Source organism: Podarcis bocagei (assembly GCF_964188305.1).
Source record: "Podarcis bocagei genome assembly, chromosome: W".
Taxonomy (NCBI): domain Eukaryota; kingdom Metazoa; phylum Chordata; class Lepidosauria; order Squamata; family Lacertidae; genus Podarcis; species Podarcis bocagei.
The window spans coordinates 32,958,075-32,977,972 of record NC_138131.1 but is presented as its reverse complement, the minus strand read 5'-3'; the positions used below and the strand labels follow the sequence as shown (position 1 = coordinate 32,977,972).

Below are 19,898 nucleotides of genomic sequence, written 5' to 3'. Positions count from 1 at the left end.
ATGGCGCCTTCCACCTCTTGTTCAGTTATTTTGTAGTTCAATAATATTTTATTTTCTTGAGAAATTTTTTGTAATCCATTAATCTTCAAAAATTGGTCAATTTTCGACTCGAACTGCGGCCCTTGTGTGTAAAGTTGTTTAAAATATCTCTGGAAGCAAATCCTAATCTCCTGTGGATTCTGGATATTCTTTCCATCCACTTCAAGATTAGTAACCGTATTTAATTTTTGTCTCTTCTTCAACTGCCATGCTAGCAACTTTCCACATTTGTTAGCTGATTCGAAGGTCTTTTGTCTCATCTGTTTAACTTTCCATTCAATGTCCTGATTTATCATTTTCATATATTGTACTTGATAAAACTTAATTTCTCTCAGGATCTCTTGTGATTTTGGTTTAGCTCTAAGTTTTTTCTCTCCTCTTATTTTTTCCAAAATCTTCTCTTTTTTTCTCATTTTGAGTTCTCCTTTTAATTGCATTTTGCTGGATCAAGAACCCTCTCATCACGGCTTTACTTGCGTCCCAGATTGTTCTTTTTTCCACTATGGTCTTCAAGTTTATCTCAAAATAGTCTTTTATAGTTTTTTGGGCCTTCTTAATAATTTCTGGATCTCTGAGCAAGGCGTCATTCATCCTCCATCTGAAGGAACCAGTCGATGTTGGTTTCATTTCCATCTTCACAGGGTTATGGTCGGAGCAAGTTTTTGGGCAAATTTCCACTTTTCGAATCCTGGGAGCCATTCCTCTAGTTATCCAGATTTGGTCATACCTTGTCCAAGTCTTTTGGACTTCAGAATAAAAAGTCCCCTCTCTACCTAGGGGGTTCTTGGTTCTCCAAATGTCAATTAAGTCCATATTGTCTGTCATTTCAAAAAAGGTCTTGGGTAGTCTTCCGTCTTTTGTCACCACTTGTCTTTCTGACTTATCCATATTTGTCGATACCACTCCATTCATATCTCCCAGCATAATGATGTTAAAGTCCATAAAGTCCAACAGTGTCTCATGCAGTTTCTTGTAAAATTCTGATTTCCCCTCATTTGGTGCGTATATCCCTACTATCAAGAATTTCTCACCTTGATATTGTATTTCAATAGCCACAAATCTTCCTTGGTCATCCTTAAAAACAAATTTGGGTAATAAACTTTCTTTTGCGTAAATCACCACTCCTCTCTTTTTGACTTTGTCTGATGAAATGAATTCTTGTCCTAATCTTTTGTTAATTAAAACTTTCCTATGTGTTCTGATCACATGGGTTTCTTGTAAACATATCAAGTCCAATTTTTCCTTTTTCAATAAATGAAAATTTTCCCCCCTCTTATCAGGGGAGTTCAAACCTCGGATATTCCAACTTAGTACCTGCAGAGACATTGTGAAGTTATTATGCTTCTCAATTTCTTGACTTTAAGAAAGCCGACTTCATAAAACTTAGGGAAGTGCTGGGTGAGATCCCATGGACAGTAATACTAAAAGGAAAGGGAGTTCATGATGGCTGGGAGTTTGTTAAGAGGGAGATAGTAAAAGCACAACGTCAGGCAATACCAATGAGACGGAAACATGGAAGGTGCCTAAAGAAGCCAGGGTGGCTATCTAAAGAACTTTTAACTGAGTTAAGATTAAAAAAGGATGTGTACAAAAAATGGAAAAGGGGGGGGGACCACCAAAGAGGAATTCAAACAAATAGCCAGCACGTGTAGACACAAAGTCAGAAAAGCTAAAGCACAGAATGAACTCAGGCTTGCTAGAGAGGTTAAAAGCAACAAAAAAGGCTTTTATGGGTATGATCGTAGCAAAAGGAAGAACAAAGAAACAGTGGGGTCACTCAGAGGAGAAGATGGTGAAATGCAAACAGGAGACACAGAAAGGGCTGAACTCCTCAATGCCTTCTTTGCCTCAGTCTTCTCCGATAAGGAAAACAATGCCCGACCTGAAGAATTTGGAGCAAATGATTCAGCAAAGGAAACACAGCCCAGAATAACTAAGGAGATAGTACAAGAATACTTGGCTAGTTTAGATGTATTCAAGTCTCCAGGGCCAGATGAACTGCATCCAAGAGTATTAAAAGAACTGGCAGAGGTGATCTCAGAACCACTGGCAGTCATCTTTGAGAATCCCTGGAGAACAGGCGAAGTCCCGGCAGACTGGAGGAGGGCAAATGTTGTCCTTATTTTCAAAAAGGGGAAAAGAGAGGACCCAAATAATTACCGCCCAGTCAGTCTGACATCAATACCAGGGAAGATTCTGGAGCAGATCATTAAGCAAACAGTCTGTGAGCACCTAGAAAGGAATGCTGTGATCACCAATAGTCAGCATGGATTTCTGAAAAATAAGTCATGTCAGACTAACCTGATCTCGTTTTTTGACAGAATTACAAGCCTGGTAGATGAAGGGAACGCAGTGGATGTAGCCTACCTTGATTTCAGCAAGGCATTTGACAAGGTGCCCCATGATATTCTTGTAAAGAAGCTGGTAAAATGCGGTCTTGACTATGCTACCACTCAGTGGATTTGTAACTGGCTGACTGACTGAACCCAAAGGGTGCTCATCAATGGTTCCTCTTCATCCTGGAGAAGAGTGACTAGTGGGGTGCCACAGGGTTCTGTCTTGGGCCCGGTCTTATTCAACATCTTTATCAACGACTTGGATGATGGACTCAAGGGCATCCTGATCAAATTTGCAGATGACACCAAACTGGGAGGGGTGGCTAACACCCCAGAGGACAGGATCACACTTCAAAACGACCTTGACAGATTAGAGAACTGGGCAAAAACAAACAAGATGAATTTTAACAGGGAGAAATGTAAAGTATTGCACTTGGGCAAAAAAAATGAGAGGCACAAATACAAGATGGGTGACACCTGGCTTGAGAGCAGTACATGTGAAAAGGATCTAGGAGTCTTGGTTGACCACAAACTTGACATGAGCCAACAGTGTGACGCGGCAGCTAAAAAAGCCACTGCAATTCTGGGCTGCATCAATAGGAGTATAGCATCTAGATCAAGGGAAGTAATAGTGCCACTGTATTCTGCTCTGGTCAGACCTCACCTGGAGTACTGTGTCCAGTTCTGGGCACCACAATTCAAGAAGGACACTGACAAACTGGAATGTGTCCAGAGGAGGGCAACCAAAATGGTCAAAGGCCTGGAAACGATGCCTTATGAGGAACGGCTAAGGGAGTTGGGCATGTTTAGCCTGGAGAAGAGGAGGTTAAGGGGTGATATGATAGCCATGTTCAAATATATAAAAGGATGTCACATAGAGGGGGGAGAAAGGTTGTTTTCTGCTGCTCCAGAGAAGCGGACACGGAGCAATGGATCCAAACTACAAGAAAGAAGATTCCACCTAAACATTAGGAAGAACTTCCTGACAGTAAGAGCTGTTTGACAGTGGAATTTGCTGCCAAGGAGTGTGGTGGAGTCTCCTTCTTTGGAGGTCTTTAAGCAGAGGCTTGACAACCATATGTCAGGGGTGCTCTGATGGTGTTTCCTTCTTGGCAGGGGGTTGGACTCGATGGCCCTTGTGGTCTCTTCCAACTCTATGATTCTATGATTCTATGGAGGGGCAGGTGATGGCTGCACCTCCCCTCCCACCCACTTCAATAAGCCAATGCCTAACTCCCACACGAGCCTAGCGCTCGCCGCCAACACCCTTACTTCGCAAACAGTCCTTCAAGCCATCTGGGACCTTGGCCAACCACCTTTGTCAGATAAATGCACTCCATCTACCCTAAACAGGGCTGCATTAGATAAGGTAATACCAGGGTGGTATTACGAGTCACAGATATGTTTAGAGACCCATGCATGCTCTATCAGCAGAGTGTGTAAATCTTCTCACAGCAGAAGAGGTGGACAGAGAAACGTGTAAGCATTATATTACAGCATTTTATTCAGCAGCAGGAACAAAGGAAAAAATATGTCTGCTTCCCTTTGTCTGCTGCAAAAAAAGCAGTAACACAAAAGCTATATACAAAAGCTATATAGAAAGTGCTGGAAGTAAACAGGCATGTGACACACAAATATCATGCCTGTACCCTTTTAAGGTGGAATGGAACTACATCCTCCCCCTTTCCATGTAAGTCCTGTCGTACTTGTGGTTCAACCCAATTGCAAGCTCTGTACATAAACCTTAAGTTGTTCTCTGTTAACAACCTTAGACAACAGATCTGTAGGAATTTCGTTTCCTGGCATGTAGGACACCAGAATGAGTCCTTTCTGAATACACTCTCTTGCACAATGTAGCTTTATCTGCAAATATTTGGTTCTTTGCTTGCAACTCTCTGAGGCCAACAAAGCCAAACAGGATCTGTTATCTTGATACACCTTTATAGGACATGTCACTTTGACTCTGATGTCCTGAAACAGTTACATCAACCATTCACAACCCATGAGTGAAGATGACAGGGCATTGAGTTCTGCCTCACAGGAACTTAGGCTTACTGTCGTCTGCTTTTTGCACAGCCAGTCAAACAGACAGTGGTTGTACATGTAGCACAGTCCAGAAGTGCTTGTACCATCCGTGGTGTCACTTCCAAAACTAGCATCTGCAAAGATTTCAAGACCTCCAGTCTTCTGACTTGTGAACCTCAGTCTGTAGTGCAAAGTCCCCTTCAAATAGCGGGCTATGCGCTTCAGAGCTTTCCAATCCTGAACAGTAGGATTGTTGACATGTCTGCTAAGCAGGTTAGTGCTTACAGCTATGTCAGGTCTTGAACATCTAGCAATAAAATTCAGCTTGCCTAGAATGCATCTGTACAGTGTGGTGTCAGAAAATGCTTCAGCAGTACTATCTACCTGGTAACCTGTCACCATCGGTGTGTCTACAGGATTTGCATCAACCAAATTCAGCCTGGTTAATACATCAGCAATTTTTTGTGTTTGGTGTACCAGAAAATTACCTGCCTGGTCTTTCTCTACCTGCAGAGAAAGATAGTTGGATACCTCACCAAGATCCATCATGTCAAAGTGCTCCTTCAGTTGAGCTAGGGTGCTTTGGTACAAAGCCTGATTCTTCCAGAAAAGAAGAATATCATCAACAAAGCATAAACAATACAGTTTGCTTTGCCCCTCCTCTTTGACAAACACACATGGATCAGCTTTGCCTTGGTGAAAACCTAGAGAAAGCAATGTCTCAGTGAGTTTTGTGTCCCAACACCTGGCACTCTGCTTGAGACCCTATAGGGACTTCTGTAGTTTACAGGCCATTTTCTTCTGTATCTGCATTCCATCAGGTGGAAGCATATACAGCTCCTCCCCCAAAACCTCGTACAAAAAAGCTGTGTTCACATCGTGATGAGAAACGTGCAGTTTCTCCTCTTCAGCAACCTTGAGCATTAGTCTAATGCTCTCATACTTGACGGTGGGTGAGTAGGTCTCGTGCTAATCCTGTCCTGGTACCTGTGAAAAACCTCTGGCGACCAATCTGGTTTTGTGCCTGACAACCTTGCTAGTTTGGTCTGTCTTGGCCTTGAAGACCCATTTGCTGCCAACCAGTCTCATTCCTGGGACTACTGGCACTAGCTCCCAGGTTTGGTTCCTATTAAAGGAATCAACTTCAGCCTTCATGGCATTAAGCCATGGTTCAGCATCTTTAGAGGTTAATTCTTGCACCTCTTGGAAGCTTGATGGTTCCCACACCTTCTCTGAGCTACTAAGAACAGCAGTTGCTATCTTAGCAAACTCATCAGCAAATCTCTTTGGAGGTTTGCCTTTTGTGGCCCTTTCAGATCTGCGTGCTAGACGCAAGTCTTCTGCACTCATCTCCTCCTTCTTAGGAGAAAAGAGGCCAATGGTGAACAGTGGTTCTTCCAATTCAATGTCAGACGCATCAGATGGTCTGACTGAGGCCTTTGCGCTCTTGTAGTCTGCTGTGTCATCACTGTCGCTGACAGCAGCACCAGCGCTGCTCACTGAGCTGGAATCTGAATTCTGATCATCATCCTCAGCTTCCTCTTCTACCTCATCATCTTTATCCCCCTCTGAGTGACTCTGAAAAATCCCCCCCCCCATTTGGGATTGTACTCAACACTCTTTGTGACCCTAATGGTCTTAGAGTCAGTCATGAATACCCTGTATGCACCTTTTTCGTACCCTGTGAACAAACTATGTGCCCCACGCTTCCCAAGCTTGCTGCTCTGTGGGGTGTGGACCCACATGTCAGAACCAAAGATTCTCATGTGCTTGATGTAAGGTTTCTTACCAAACATCTTCTCATAGGGAGTACAACCAATAGGTGATGACAGTCTCCTGCTATAGGAATAAAGGAAACACGATAAAGCTTCAGCCCAATATTTCTCAGGGAGATTGGCATCATGCAACAAGGTTTTAAGGCCTTGCAGCAAAGTCTGGCTTGCCCACTCGCAAAGTCCATTCTCCCATGGAGATCTGGGACTTGAGAGGTCGTGCTGGATTCCCTTCTCAGTCAGGAAAGCTTCAAACTGCTGAGAAGTGAATTCAGCGCCTCAATCAGTAAATAAACAGCCAGTGCGTTTACTGTGAGCATTCTCCAACCAAGCGCAGAATGCCTTGAACTTAGGAAACGCTTCTGACTTCTGCTGGAGCACAAACACATGAATGTACCTGGAAAAAGAATCAATTAAAACCATGAAGTGCATTGCTCCACCCAAAGAGGGTGCAAGTGGACCTACCAGGTCTGCATGGACTAGCTGATAGGGTTTGGAAGCCTGTCTGTCAGACACCTTGCCTTTCGGAGCAATCTTTACTTTGTTTTCAGCACAAGATATACATTTCATGTGAAACTTACAGGGTTTGATGGACATACCCTGAACCAACCCAGGCATCTTGGCCAGTGCCTGCCATGACATGTGACCAAATCTTCGGTGCGCCTCGTGAATACATCCTGCATGAAGAACTTTGTTAGTTCGTGCAACACAACAAGATTCAACATTAGACACATCAACAGCATTGTCATCATAAGTTATCAAGAACAAGCCACCCCATTATCCAATTCAATTGATAAGACAATCAGAAAACATTGGCACCTGATACAAGACGAACCAGGCTGCCCTTTTATAACTCCACGGATCAGTTTCCGTAGAACCAGGAACTTTAAAGACATGCTTGTACACACAGATATAACAGATAAGAACCAGCCGCAAGACTGCAATATGAAGGGACATTTTAAATGCGGAAGATGTGCAGCGTATAGTTTAACAGTTGAGATGAAAGATTTTATTATACCTGGAACCAACAGCATTATCAAACTGGAAGCATTTACCAACTGTAATTCCCGTGGAGTGGTATATGCAATTCAATGTATTTGCGACCGTTGGTACGTGGGCAGCACTACAAGAACGGTTAAAACTAGAATACTAGAGCATAAGAATCGTATTTTTAACAAGGTGTTGGAAGCACCTCTTACATCTCACTTCTTAGAGGCTAAACATAAGGCAACGAATTTCAGATGGTTTATCATTTATAAACATCACACTCCTGAGGCAAACATGGATATCTTAAGAAAGAAATTATTACAGAAAGAAATATATTGGATTTTTAGATTTGGCTCCTTAATTCCGTGAGGTCTCAATGCTTATATTGACTTTAGTTCATTTTTATAATTTTCTACAACGCCATTCAATATCATTCTTGTTATTTTTTCCAAACTTTTCCAATCCCGCCCATTGTTTGAACAAAATGGCCTGTCCCTTAAAAAAAATTTTCACCCTATAGTATATAAACCTGTGATTGGAAACACCCAGTAACATCTAGACCATGGGAGCGTTTCAGCCCTGTTCTTGAGTTTGTTTGAAATCTAAAACAGCTTATCTTGTATTCCTTTCTTTGAATTTGTGCCATTTAGGTTTTTAAACCTTTTTGTAAAAGCAGCACTAGAATTTTCACAGTTGAGTCCTCAACCCTTTATTACTGTGCTTTGCTTTCTTCAAGTTGGGCTTTGTTTAAAACTTGCCATTTAGGTTTTCAAACTTTTTTTGTAAATTCAGTATTAGAAACTGTACTTTTGAGTCCTCAATCCTTTATTACTGCGCTTTGTCTTACCTAGGTCAAGCTAGGATTATAATACGTCAGAATTTTGGGGGGTTCTACCCCCTTTTTTGAATTTTGTTCGTTTAAAGTTTATGATTTTTCTATTTCCTTCCGAGGAAACTGAATAGTTCAGTGAAACGAGGTTTGTAGCCGGCATCCCGTTAAGGCTCTGTTCAATCTTAGGTTTTTCTAATTTTTTCCTTTTTGATTTTTATTATTTAGTTTATTTCCACAAGATAATATTTCTAGTCGATTACTTCTCGTTTCAGGGATTTTCACGGTATTTCATTTGTTTTGTGCAATTTCTCAGTTCTGTGACTGTCTTTTTTCTATTGCTATCTGGTATGCAGGCTGAGACCCTCTCTGCCCATGGACTCTCTTGCCAGAGTGGTGCATGCTCTGGTTATTTCCCGCTTGGACTACTACAATGCGCTCTATGTGGGGCTAACTTTGAAGGTGACCCAGAAATTACAACTAATCCAGAATGCGGCAGCTAGACTGGTGACGGGGAGTGGCCGCCGAGACCACATAACTCTGGTCCTGAAAGACCTACATTGGCTCCCAGTACGTTTCTGGGCACAATTCAAAGTGTTGGTGCTGACCTTTAAAGTCCTAAACGGCCTCAGCCCAGTAGACCTGAAGGAGCGTCTCCACCCCCATCGTTCTGCCCGGACACTGAGATCCAGCACCAAGGGCCTTCTGGCGGTTCCCTCACTGTGAGAATGAGAAGCGAAGTTACAGGGAACCAGGCAGAGGGCCTTCTCAGTAGTGGCTCCCGCCCTGTGGAACACCCTCCCATCAGATGTCAATGAAATAAACAACTATCGGACTTTTAGAAGACATCTGAAGGCAGCCCTGTTTGTTTAGGGAAGCTTTTAATATTTGATGAATCATTGCATTTTAATATTCTGTTGGAAGCCGCCCAGAGTGGCTGGGGAAACCCAGCCAGATGGGTGGGGTCTAAATAATAAAGTATTATATTTATTATTATCAGTTAAACTCCTGAACTGGTGCCTGGAAGCTGTTTTGGGCTAAATGAGGGAGAACAAGCAGAGACTTTAGTCCAGACAAAATGGAGGCACTATAAGTAGGGAAACAGACTGCACGGGATAGAGGTTTTTGGCTGGTCTTAGATGGAGGTTGCACTCTCCCCTGAAGGACCAACCAAGTTTGCCCAGATGATGGCAGCCAAGAATCTTTTATAGGAGCTAGGGAAGGTATGCCAGTTGTCTCAGTTATCTATGCACTAGTGGGATCCTGACGATTGTAATGCACTGAGGCTGCCCAGACAACATGAGGTTGATTTTGAAGACGGTTTGGAAATTTCAGCTGGTGCAAAATTGTGGCCACCTAGGTACTGTTCGGTGCCAGTCAGTCAGTTCACATTATGTTTATAGTGTATTAATTATGCTGTTTGCCAGTGTATTTCCAGTCCCCATTTTAAAATTATGGTGCTCAGAGTTACAGGTCACAGGGACAGCTGATACATGTTCAGGAGGTTTTTTCACAATAGGCATATCTCTAGCATGCAGGCAGCATTTGTGAGGGAATGGTTTGGGTGTCTAAGCAGGGTCAACATGCACAGACCCACTCTCCCACTCAGGGCTGGCCCAATACATTTTAGCACCTGAGGCAAGCCATAAAATGGTGTCCCCCACACCAGGGAAGAAGGGAGGAGTGAAGATCTACATAGAAAACAAGGGTGAGGGTCAAAGCAACTTTACCTGATGGTTGGACTGGTAATCAAAGGCAGGTGCAGAGTCCAGGAGACCCCGGAGGGCAGTCTCCATAGGAGGAAGACCAGCAGTCCCTCCTATTTGCCAAGAGGCCATTGTGGAGGCAACATTTGGAGCAGCTGCTGAGGAGGCAGCAGATTGGGCCTCCAAGGAACCCTGGCACTGCAGCAGCAACAGAGGCAATGCATTCCTCAGAGGCTTGATTTGCCACTTCTGTGGATCCTGCTGACAGAGGCAGTTGCCTCACCTTGCTATATGAGTAGGCCAACCCTGCTCCTATCTCATGTGAGGCTGGATGCCTGAATAGGCCTTACTTTGCATGTGCACTGTGTAGGGATCGTCCTACTCTCATGTAGGACCCTGGCAGAGACACATGCCCAACTGGCAAGTTCTCTCCCTCCTGGTCTGTTGTTTGGCAGCTTCAAAAGCTTTCTTCAGCCTGAACATCACAGTGATTGATACCAAAAGGCATCAGCACACTTAGGAACCTGCAGAGTATTTGCAGTTTGCATAACGAAACTCAGTATCACAGCATTTTGGCTAATCTACTTTATTTACATATACACTTGGAGCATTCTACCTTAGCTCCTTCCTCTTTCTCATCAGACAGCAAAGAGAGAAAGAACAAAGGACAATAGTCCCACTTCACAGATCGTGGGAAGCAGCACCTCCTCAGCGGAGGAGAATAGCCACGCCTCTAGTGGAGAGGAGCTTCAGGGCTCGGAGGAGGTGAGGCGGTGCCAGGACACCTTGCCTGAGCAAAGCGGGGAGGAGAGAGGTCCTCCGTTACCCACGCATTCCTTGCGCAGTAGGCTTCCGCACAGAGAGGGGAGGCGCAGACTGGGCATCAAGAAACTATCTGGGGAAGGTTTAAGGACCGCCCACTCTCAGATTCTGCCAGTGAATGAGCAAGCCACAGAATAGAGGAGCTCTGCATGGTGAAGGTGGGTTTTTTTTTTTTTTTGGCACCAATAACAAGGCTTTACAACAGACTAGGGAGGCATTTGCCTGATTGCTCTCGAGCAACCCCCTGATACCCGTAACAGCAATCTGAGAGAGTCCCTGACATTGCTCGAGGGTAGCCATGTGAAGGCAGCACGATGAGCCAGACCGGACCAGCCACGGAGACGGAGCAGGAAGCTATGGTGCGAAGGCTAATTGAGAGGAACTGAGACCTCGAGGCGCACGTTGCTATGCTGTCAGCTCGGCTGGAGGAGAGGCGAGCACAGGATGGTCAGGTCAGAGCTACCCCGATCGGAAGGAAGGTCCCAGGGCTAGTGAATAAGTTTGGAGAAAAGCCCCAAGATTACAACACGTTTAAAACAGAGATACAATATGTGTTGGAATTGCAAGAAGGGGAGTTTACTAGCGACCAGGAGCGCGTTGCTTTTGTAATTGGACACCTTGAGGGGGGTGCTCGCGAATGGATTAGGCCACTCATAGCAGCGGGGAATGATGCTTTGAAAGACCTGAAGAAATTTTATCAGGCAATGGACGCTATATTCTCCAGTGAGGCGGAAGGAAGTGTGACACGAAGGGAGCTGCTGAGTTTCAAACAGGGGTCTCTGACCGTCAGGAGCTACTGGTCGCGTTTTGCGATGTTAGTGCACAATCTAGGCCGGGACCTAGATTCTGAACCCCTGAAAGCTCTGTTTGAGGCAGGCTTGAATCCCGAAGTAAAGGATGAATTATCCAGAGCCCCCTGCCCACGGTCCATGGATGAGCTAACTAAAACAGTGTTAGCGGTTGGAGTACGGCAGGAGGCGTGGGTTCAGGAAAGGCGGGAGGCCAGAGGAGAGTGTTTCCATGGCAACCGCATTCCGGAGATGCCTACAGGGACTTCCCACAGTCTGCCGGCAGCCGAGCCAATGGAAATTGATGGAGCCCGTGCGAGAGAGTTTTCAAACGTCAGTGAGCTCAGGAAGAAAGAGGGGAGGGACTGGAAAACAGCCCAAAAGTGTTTCATCTGTCAGCGCCCTGGACATTTCGCGAAGGTCTGTCTCCAGAAAAAATCCTGGCAAGGCATGATGGGGGCAGCAGGCAAAGAGGAGGGAGAGAAGGCTCAGGTGCAGGGAAACGAATAAGCCTGGCTGCAGACCAACAGGGGCAGCAGCCAGGCAGGTGACCAGTAGAAGAGCCCCAACCAGACCCTCCCAAGGCAGGCATAGCAGTTGAAGTGGTGCTAGAACTCCCTAATGGGCACCCAGTAGAAGTCCACGCTCTTCTTGATTCGGGTTCTTCTTGCAACTTTTTCAGCAGAGACTTCGCTCTGGAGCACCAACTACACCTGTTGCCACTAGATTTCCCCTTGCAAGTGACCACCATTGATGGCAGGGAGCTACTGGGGGGGGGGGAGTGACACACCAGACACCCCCATTGAGGATGAGGGTTTCTAGGCACACGGAAACCATTGCCTTTCACATGGCCACACTGGCGGGATCCCCCATTATACTGGGAATGAGTTGGTTGGCACTCCATGACCCAGTGGTGTCGTGGCATCAATGTTCCTTCACCCTTTGGGTCAGCTCACTGCTTGGAACACTGCCTGGGGGGGAGGAACCAAGAATGACTATGGTCAGGGTTGCTGGGGTGACTCTGGAGGAGAAGGGATGCGTGCCACCACAATATGCAGATTTGAAGGAGGTGTTCAGCGACAGAGAGGCTGACAAGCTGCCCCCCCCAGGCCCTATGACTGCCAAATCAACCTGCTTCCGGGGGCCCAGTTGCCGGTGGGTAAGCTGTATTCCATGTCCAACCTGGAGATGCAAGAGTGAGTTGAGGCAGTTTATTGACAAGAACTTAAAGAGGGGTTTCATAAGGGAATCGAAGGCCGTAGGGGGGAGTCCAATATTCTTTGTGGACAAGAAAACGACGAATCAGCATCGCCTTGTAGATGATTATCGCCTCCTAAACAAGGTAACTGAACCCGTAGCCTTCCCCATGCCCAGAATTGACGATGTTTTGACTCGTGTGAGACAGGGGGAAAATTTTACCAAGCAGGACCTCGGGGGAGCATACAATCTGATAAGAGTGAGAGAGGGGGACGAATGGAAGACGACCATGTTCACCCCCCTGGGGGCGTTTGAGTATCTTGTCATGCCGTTTGGATTACAAGGGGGCAGCGCCTGCTTTCAAGCCTTTATGCACCACGTGTTGGGTCCCCTGCTGTACAAAAATTGTGTGGTCTTTTTGGATGACGTTTTGATCTTTGAAAATGAAGCACAGCACCTGAAAGACATCAGGCAGGTGCTAGAGAGATCGAAGAAGCATCAGTTGTGGGTCAAGCTGGAGAAATGCCAATTCCATGCTCGGGAGGTGGAGTTCCTGGGGTACCGACTGTCGGACAAGGGGCTGGCCATGGACCCGGAGAAGGTGAAAGCAGTGCTGGAATGGAAGAGCCCCAAAACAAAGAAGGATGTGCAGAGTTTCCTGGGTTTCAGAAACTTCTACAGGAAGTTCATCAAGAACTTTGCTCACTTGACAGCACCCATAACGGATTGTCTCAGCGGCAAGAAGTTGTTTGCATGGACCAAGGAAGCACAGAAGTCCTTTGAAAGGTTAAAGAAGGCCTTCACCTCTGAGGAGCAGCTCCTGCACGTGGATCCGGGGAAGCCACTGAGAGTGGAGACAGAAGCTTCAGACCCGGCCATCGGAGCAGTACTGTTGCAACAAGGGTCAGGGGAGGACTGGAGACCTTGTGCGTTTTTCTCCAGGAAACTGAGCAAGTCAGAGCAAAATTACACTGTTTATGACAAAGAATTTCTGGCCTTTAGGCAGTGCAGACACTTTTTGATTGGGGCGCAACACCAGATCCAGGTCCGAACAGACCACAAGAACCTGGAATACTGGCGGACAGCGCGCGTACTCAACCAGAGACAGGTCCGGTGGTCGCAGATGTTCTCACAGTATCACTTTGGGATACAATACGTTCCTGGGCGGGGGGGGGGATGTGAGGGCGGACGCACTTTCCAGGAAACATGGAAGGGGAAGGACCTCCTGTGGCCAGGCACGTGTTCCCAGAGGACCGCTGGTCATGTGGGGGAGCACTGGTAGGGGAGCAAGAACTGGTTGGCCTCACCAGACACGATGAGTTTGCTCAAACTAAAATCAGGGAGCTCAGAGATGGAAAAGGAGAAAATGGGGGTTTTGAGGAAAAAGGAGGGCTCTTGTGCTACAAAAGGGCACTGTATGCGCTAGGAGAGGCATTGAGGGCCAAAATACTTAGGCAGCTCCATGACAACCCCACAGCCGGGCATTTTGGGCAGCATAAGACCATGCTACTAGTCACCAGACAGTTCTGGTGGCCCAAGGTAAGGGAGGATGTATGAGAATATGTCCGGGGGTGCGACAGGTGCCAGAGGGCCAAAGGGGAAAGAACCGCACCAGCAGGGTTACTGGAACCCTTACCAACACCGGAGACGCCCTGGGAGGTGGTGTCCATTGATTTTATGACAGATCTGCCAAGTCAAGGGGAAAGACAGCGGTGATGGTGGTGGTCGATCTACTGACCAAAATGTGTCACTTCGTGGCCTGCTCCCATGCGGTGTCAGCAGGGGAGACAGACAGGCTGTTTGTGGACAACAGTTTTAGGCTGCATGGGACGCCATTGAGGGTTGTATCCAATCGGGGAAGACAGTTTACCTCACGGTTCTGGCATAAACTCATGAGCCTGCTGCAGGTAGAGGTGAGCTTCTCGACGGCACGGCACCCAGAAACCAACGGCCAGGCCGAAAGAGCGAATGGAATATTGCAGCAGTACCTACACTGTTACGTCAGTGAGAGGCAGAACGATTGGGTAGAGAAATTGGCGCTAGTTGAGTTTGTGTATAACAACGCTGAACACATCATCATCATCATCATCATCAAACCTTTATTGCATTAGCATACAGCCATAGCAAAATAGGACAATACAAAAATGCTAGAGACAAACAACCAAGCAAAATACAAGGCGCTTCACCTTGAGACCCGCCGTCTGGAAACGGTGCAGAACGGTGCGGAGGCGGTCCTCAAACTCCTCTGGTGTGGGCCCAGCAATCAACACATCATCGAAGAAGGGGGTGACGCCAGGAATCCCTTTAAGGAGCGAGTCCATTAGATTCTGGAATATGCCTGGTGCCACACTGACAACGAATTGCAGCCGCTTTACCCTGAACGCTCCTCTGTGCGTCACAATCATCTGTGCCTCTGCTGTGGCCTCATCTACTGGCAGCTGTTGATATGCTTGGGAGAAGTCCAGCTTGCCAAAAATTTTCGACCCAGCCAGGGTGGCAAGGACATGGCTGACCACTGGCACTGGGTATGCGTGGGCCGTGAGGGCCTTGTTTATGGTACATTTGTAGTCTGCACAGATACGGACCGAACCATTAGGCTTGACGGGTGTGACGATTGGGGTTTCCCAGGGGGCATTAGGCACCGGCTCCAGCACTCCTTGCTCCACGAGCCGGTCCAATTCCTCGTCTATACGGGGTTTCAGGGCGAACGGGACCCGGCGGGCCTTGAGCCTGACAGGTCGTACTGCGGGGTCAAGCTGTAGAGCAATGGGGGGCCCCGTATACTGTCCCAATTTCCCATCGAAAACCCCTGGAAATTCCTTGCAGATGGCATCCACGTCCACTTGTAAGGTAGTGTGGTTCACCCCAGTGATGGTTGGCCCCAGTGGTCCAAACCATGCCAATCCCAGTAAGCTAATGTAGGGGCCCTTGACCACAAGCAAGTCCAGTTGCCGCGTCGGCCCTCGATATTGCACCTTGAAGGTCCCCACCCCCATTGTGGGCCGACCTTACATTTCTGGAAGTCCCGGAGGGTGAATGGGGCTGGCCTGAGTTTGGGACCCCCAGTAGGACACAGTTTCCTTAAGGTCCTTGCCGAGATTATGGATAGAGTTGAACCCATGTCAAGCTCCATGCGGCATGGGGCCCCCTCTATCTGTACCTCTACATAAATTTTCTCTACGTTGGGGTGGGGCAACTGGTATACCTGGAAGTCCGTGAGCTCCGTAGAGTTGCCTTGGTGCGTTGGGCCCCGGGACCTGGGGCTCTTGGATTGGTCATCTGATGCCTGGCGTTGGGTGGGCCGAGCTCGACACACCCAGGCGATGTGTCCCAATTTTCTGCACTGCCTGCACTCTGCGTTGCGGAAACGGCAGGTCCTCCTCTCGTGACTTTCCCCGCAGCTTGCGCAGTTCCCTCCTTCTCGTCGAGGCAGCTGTGGTCTGTGTGCTGCTTGAGTGCGCTGCTGTACTCGGTGCACCTCCTCCCTGTCGGATCCTGAGTCGTCGGTGAGGTCTTCGTGGTGGACCCTCGGTTGGGGTGGCAGGCTCGGCCGTGCCTCTTGCGTCGACCTCTTGGCAGCTTCCGTTGCCAGGGCCTCCTCCAGAGCGACCTGGAACGTTAGGTCCTTCTTGGCGTAGAGGCATCGTTGCAGCTTCTCATCCTTCAGGCCACCGACAAGGCGGTCACGAAGCATGTTCTCCAGCTCTGAGAAGTTGCAGAACCGGGCAGCTTGGCGGAGAGAGGTCACAAACCCAGTTATGGTTTCCCCAGGGGCTTGCCGCTTTGCTCAACTCAGTACACAACAACTACCAACAAAGAGGCATCAGGCCTAAAAGGGAGGAGGGAAAGAGCCTAATATCACTACAGTCTTTTTTTTTTTTTGAAAAGATATTTATTAAAGTTTTTAAAGTATAACAGTAAAAATGAAAAATAAAAAGAAACATACAAAATAAAAACAGTTAAAAAACACATTGATTCTCCATAACATATCTTCTTACACTTATTTCCCCGGACCTCCTCATACCTCCCTTTTTTGTATTCCACTTCAGTTTGTTAGTTCAGCAAATCCTTACCATTAAGCTTTTACACTTTTGTAAACCTTTTTTCCTATCTCTTAAAGCATTACAGCTGGAAACCACTTAGTTTCTATCCAACATCCTTCTAGCATTCATTAATTTTGCAATATTTCTGTAAATAGTCTTTAAATTTCTTCCAGTCTTCTTTCACCGACTCTTCTCCCTGGTCTCGGATTCTGCCAGTCATTTCTACCAGTTCCATATAGTCCATCACCTTCATCTGCCATTCTCTAATATCACTACAGTCTTGGAGAGTCTCCCCCTTTTAGGACTGCAGTGAGATCAGGCTTAAAGGAAGGAGGGGAAGCCTTTGGGAGCCCCCACCTCTCTCTTGGAGAGCTCAGCAAGCTTGGGCTTCACAGGGAAGGGAAGAAACCTCTCCCTCCTTTTTTAGTGCTCAGAAGGATCTGAAGGGATGGGCAATTCTACTTAGTACTGAGTATTGGCTCGCCAAAGAGCTCTCTGCCAGGAGTGCCATGGCTCAGCCCAACTGAATGGGATGTTCTGCGCTGATATGAAGGGGGAGCCATCCTGCTTAGCAATGGGTCCCTGGTTTCTGCATTTCTTCAGAGGATCCTGACAACTAGTCCCATGCTTTGAGGGCTGTGCAAAGAAAGCAGCTTTGGAAAGCCATGTCCTATCAGTCAAGCCTCACCCCTTACCTGCATGTGAGAATGGCCTCATGGACCAAATGGGGAAGACTTGGGGAGGGGGCAAGATGTGCTCAGAGGTCAGACGTTCCCCACCCCAAAATTTCACCTCAGGAACTGATGGACTCTTACTTTGCCTCACAATCGTTTTGAAATGTGCCGGGTTTTCAACGTTCGGGAACCGAAACGTTCCAAAACGCAGGCGTTCGGGAGCTGAGGTTTGACTGTAATATATTGGCGTCCGCATGAAATCCGCCCCATCCCATTGTTGTCCCGTGTCTTTAAATGCAGGGTTTCCCCATCCTTTGGAAGTCCAAAAGGGGCATGATCTTTGTACTTAGCACACGACTGAGTGCTAGCAGTAGGAGGAAATGCAGGGGCTGAGCCCCAGAACAAAATTTCCCCCATCACTGATTCTTGTTTCTTTTCTTATCAAGGCAAAATCCTACGTGTCTTTGCTTTTCGAAAGATCTCCAAGGGTACAAGGGGATCCCTCAGCTCAATTCTAGCAGGCGGGACAGTTCTTGAGTTTTGTGGTTACACATCAATAGTCAGCCAGTCTCCTGAAAATGCCATGGGGCCTGTTATGTATTCAGTGGTCTCGAGTCTGGACTAAGGATTCTGAGCTCCTGTGTTCTGATTCGATACATGATATCCAATCACAGAACATTTCTGGATTTGGGCTCGGCCATTGGCCCTTAAACTCTGAGTCCTGATTCACAGCTTGGAAGTTTAGACAGCCAATCACGTGGGGAGTGGGAGTGGCCCAGGCCTTCAGAAATGTCTATAAGCAGTTGCTTCGACCCTGTTGTCCAGTTCAGTTACCAATCAACTCCTGTTTTTGCTTATCTTTAATCTTTTCCGAGAGACTATCTATCACACAGGATCTTAGAAAGTTGTCCCAAAACAAAGTTTGTCCTCAATACTGTCCTCTTCACATATATGGGGACATTCACCACCTGCACAGGCTCAATGTTTCCACATATTAAAGTAGCAAAAGTCCACATTAGCGGTGAATGTGAATTGCCACAAGCAATCTCGATTGCTTCTTAGCCCTCTCTAAGCAACAGGATGAGAACAGAAATCGCGCGGCGGCAGGAGACCCCATTAGCTAACGTGGTACCTCAGGTTAAGAACAGTTTCAGGGTAAGAACAGACCTCCAGAACAAATTAAGTTCTTAACCCGAGGTACCACTGTAAAAAACGTGGGCTGTCTAGTGACAAAGATGTAGACTGTCTCGCCAGAGTGCTGCATGCTCTGGTTATCTCCTGCTTGGACTACTGCAATGTGCTCTATGTGGGGCTACCTTTGAAGGTGACCCGGAAACTACAACTAATCCAGAATGCGGCAGCTAGACTGGTGACTGGGAGTGGCTGCCGGGACCACATAACGCCGGTCCTGAAGGACCTACATTGGTTCCCAGTACGTTTCCGAGCACAATTCAAAGTGTTGGTGCTGACCTTTCAAGCCCTAAACAGCCCTGGCCCAGTATACCTGATGGAGCGTCTCTACTCCCATCCTTCAGTCCAGACACTGAGGTCCAGCTCCGAGGGCCTTCTGGCGGTTCCCTCACTGCAAAAAGTAAAGCTACAGGGAACCAGGCAGAGGGCCTTCTCAGTGGTGGTGCCCACCCTGTGGAATGCCCTCCCATCAGATGTCAAGGAAATAAGCACTTGACCTTTAGAAGACATCTGAAGGCAACCTTGTTTAGGGAAGTTTTAAATGTTTGATGTTTTATTTTTTAATTATTATTATTATTCATATTCTGTTGGGAGCCGCCCAGAATGGCTGGGGAAACCCAGCCAGACGGACGGGGTATAAATTTTTATTATTATTATTATTATTATTATTATTATTATTATTATTATTATTATTATTATTATTATTATTCCAGGAGTGCCCCCAACTATGCCCTGGCTCCTTTAGGGGGAGTGCAACCACATCCAGAACAGGAAACCTGTCAATTGCTGGAACATGAGAACCACCCACCAAGCTACTCCATCGCCCCAGGATTCAAATGCAGTTTATTGTCCCTCATCCAGTCCACCAGTGCATCCTGACACTGACCCAGTCTAACTGCTACCAAATCTATTTACCTTTTGTGAAACAGGTGAATGTCAAGGATAGCGTGGAAAACCTGGTGAGCGTCTTGCTCAAAAAAGCCCACAGTGACCTGGAGAAAGTCTGATCCATTTGGATGAGGATCTGCCATCATATAGGTGGTTTGTTACACAATAAACTTTTGCTATTTCATTAAGGAAAAAAGATATATGTTCATTGAATTATTGATCACTCGCATCTTCTGAACGTTTGTGACCCACACGTGACTTTTGCAGACCCTTGTTCACTATGCATTTTGTGCTTTGGGGTGATAGTTCATAAATGTGTTTATTTCTCCAGAATATGATATGGAAGCCTTCTATGATGAAGCCAAGAGGGCTTCAGAGGCAGCAGATGTCCTGCAGTCAGGAAAAGGAATTTGTACGGGATTTTGTGGGCAGGCAGGTGTGGTGGACACCCTGGTCCTGAATGGGATAACTGTGCCAATAAAGGACCAGGTGCAAAGGACCGCCATGCTTATATAGCAGGCATGCAGAACCTTTGGCCCTCCAGACGTTGCTCAGCTGCAACTCCCATCAGGCCAAACAAGCTTAGCCAATGGCCAGAAAT

At 46.8% G+C, this 19,898-nt stretch overlaps 1 protein-coding gene across 1 annotated transcript in view; it reads left to right on the top strand.

Moving 5' to 3' along the window:
• Nucleotides 1-15,987, top strand: part of LOC308577903 (uncharacterized protein) — a 238,824-nt gene extending 222,837 nt beyond the window's left edge. The window contains exon 2 of the mRNA XM_081178275.1: nucleotides 15,822-15,987. Coding sequence (XP_081034401.1) covers nucleotides 15,822-15,890 — 69 coding nt within the window. The 3' untranslated portion in view covers nucleotides 15,891-15,987. The remainder of the gene's footprint in view (nucleotides 1-15,821) is intronic.
• The last annotated feature ends 3,911 nt before the right edge of the window (nucleotides 15,988-19,898 follow it).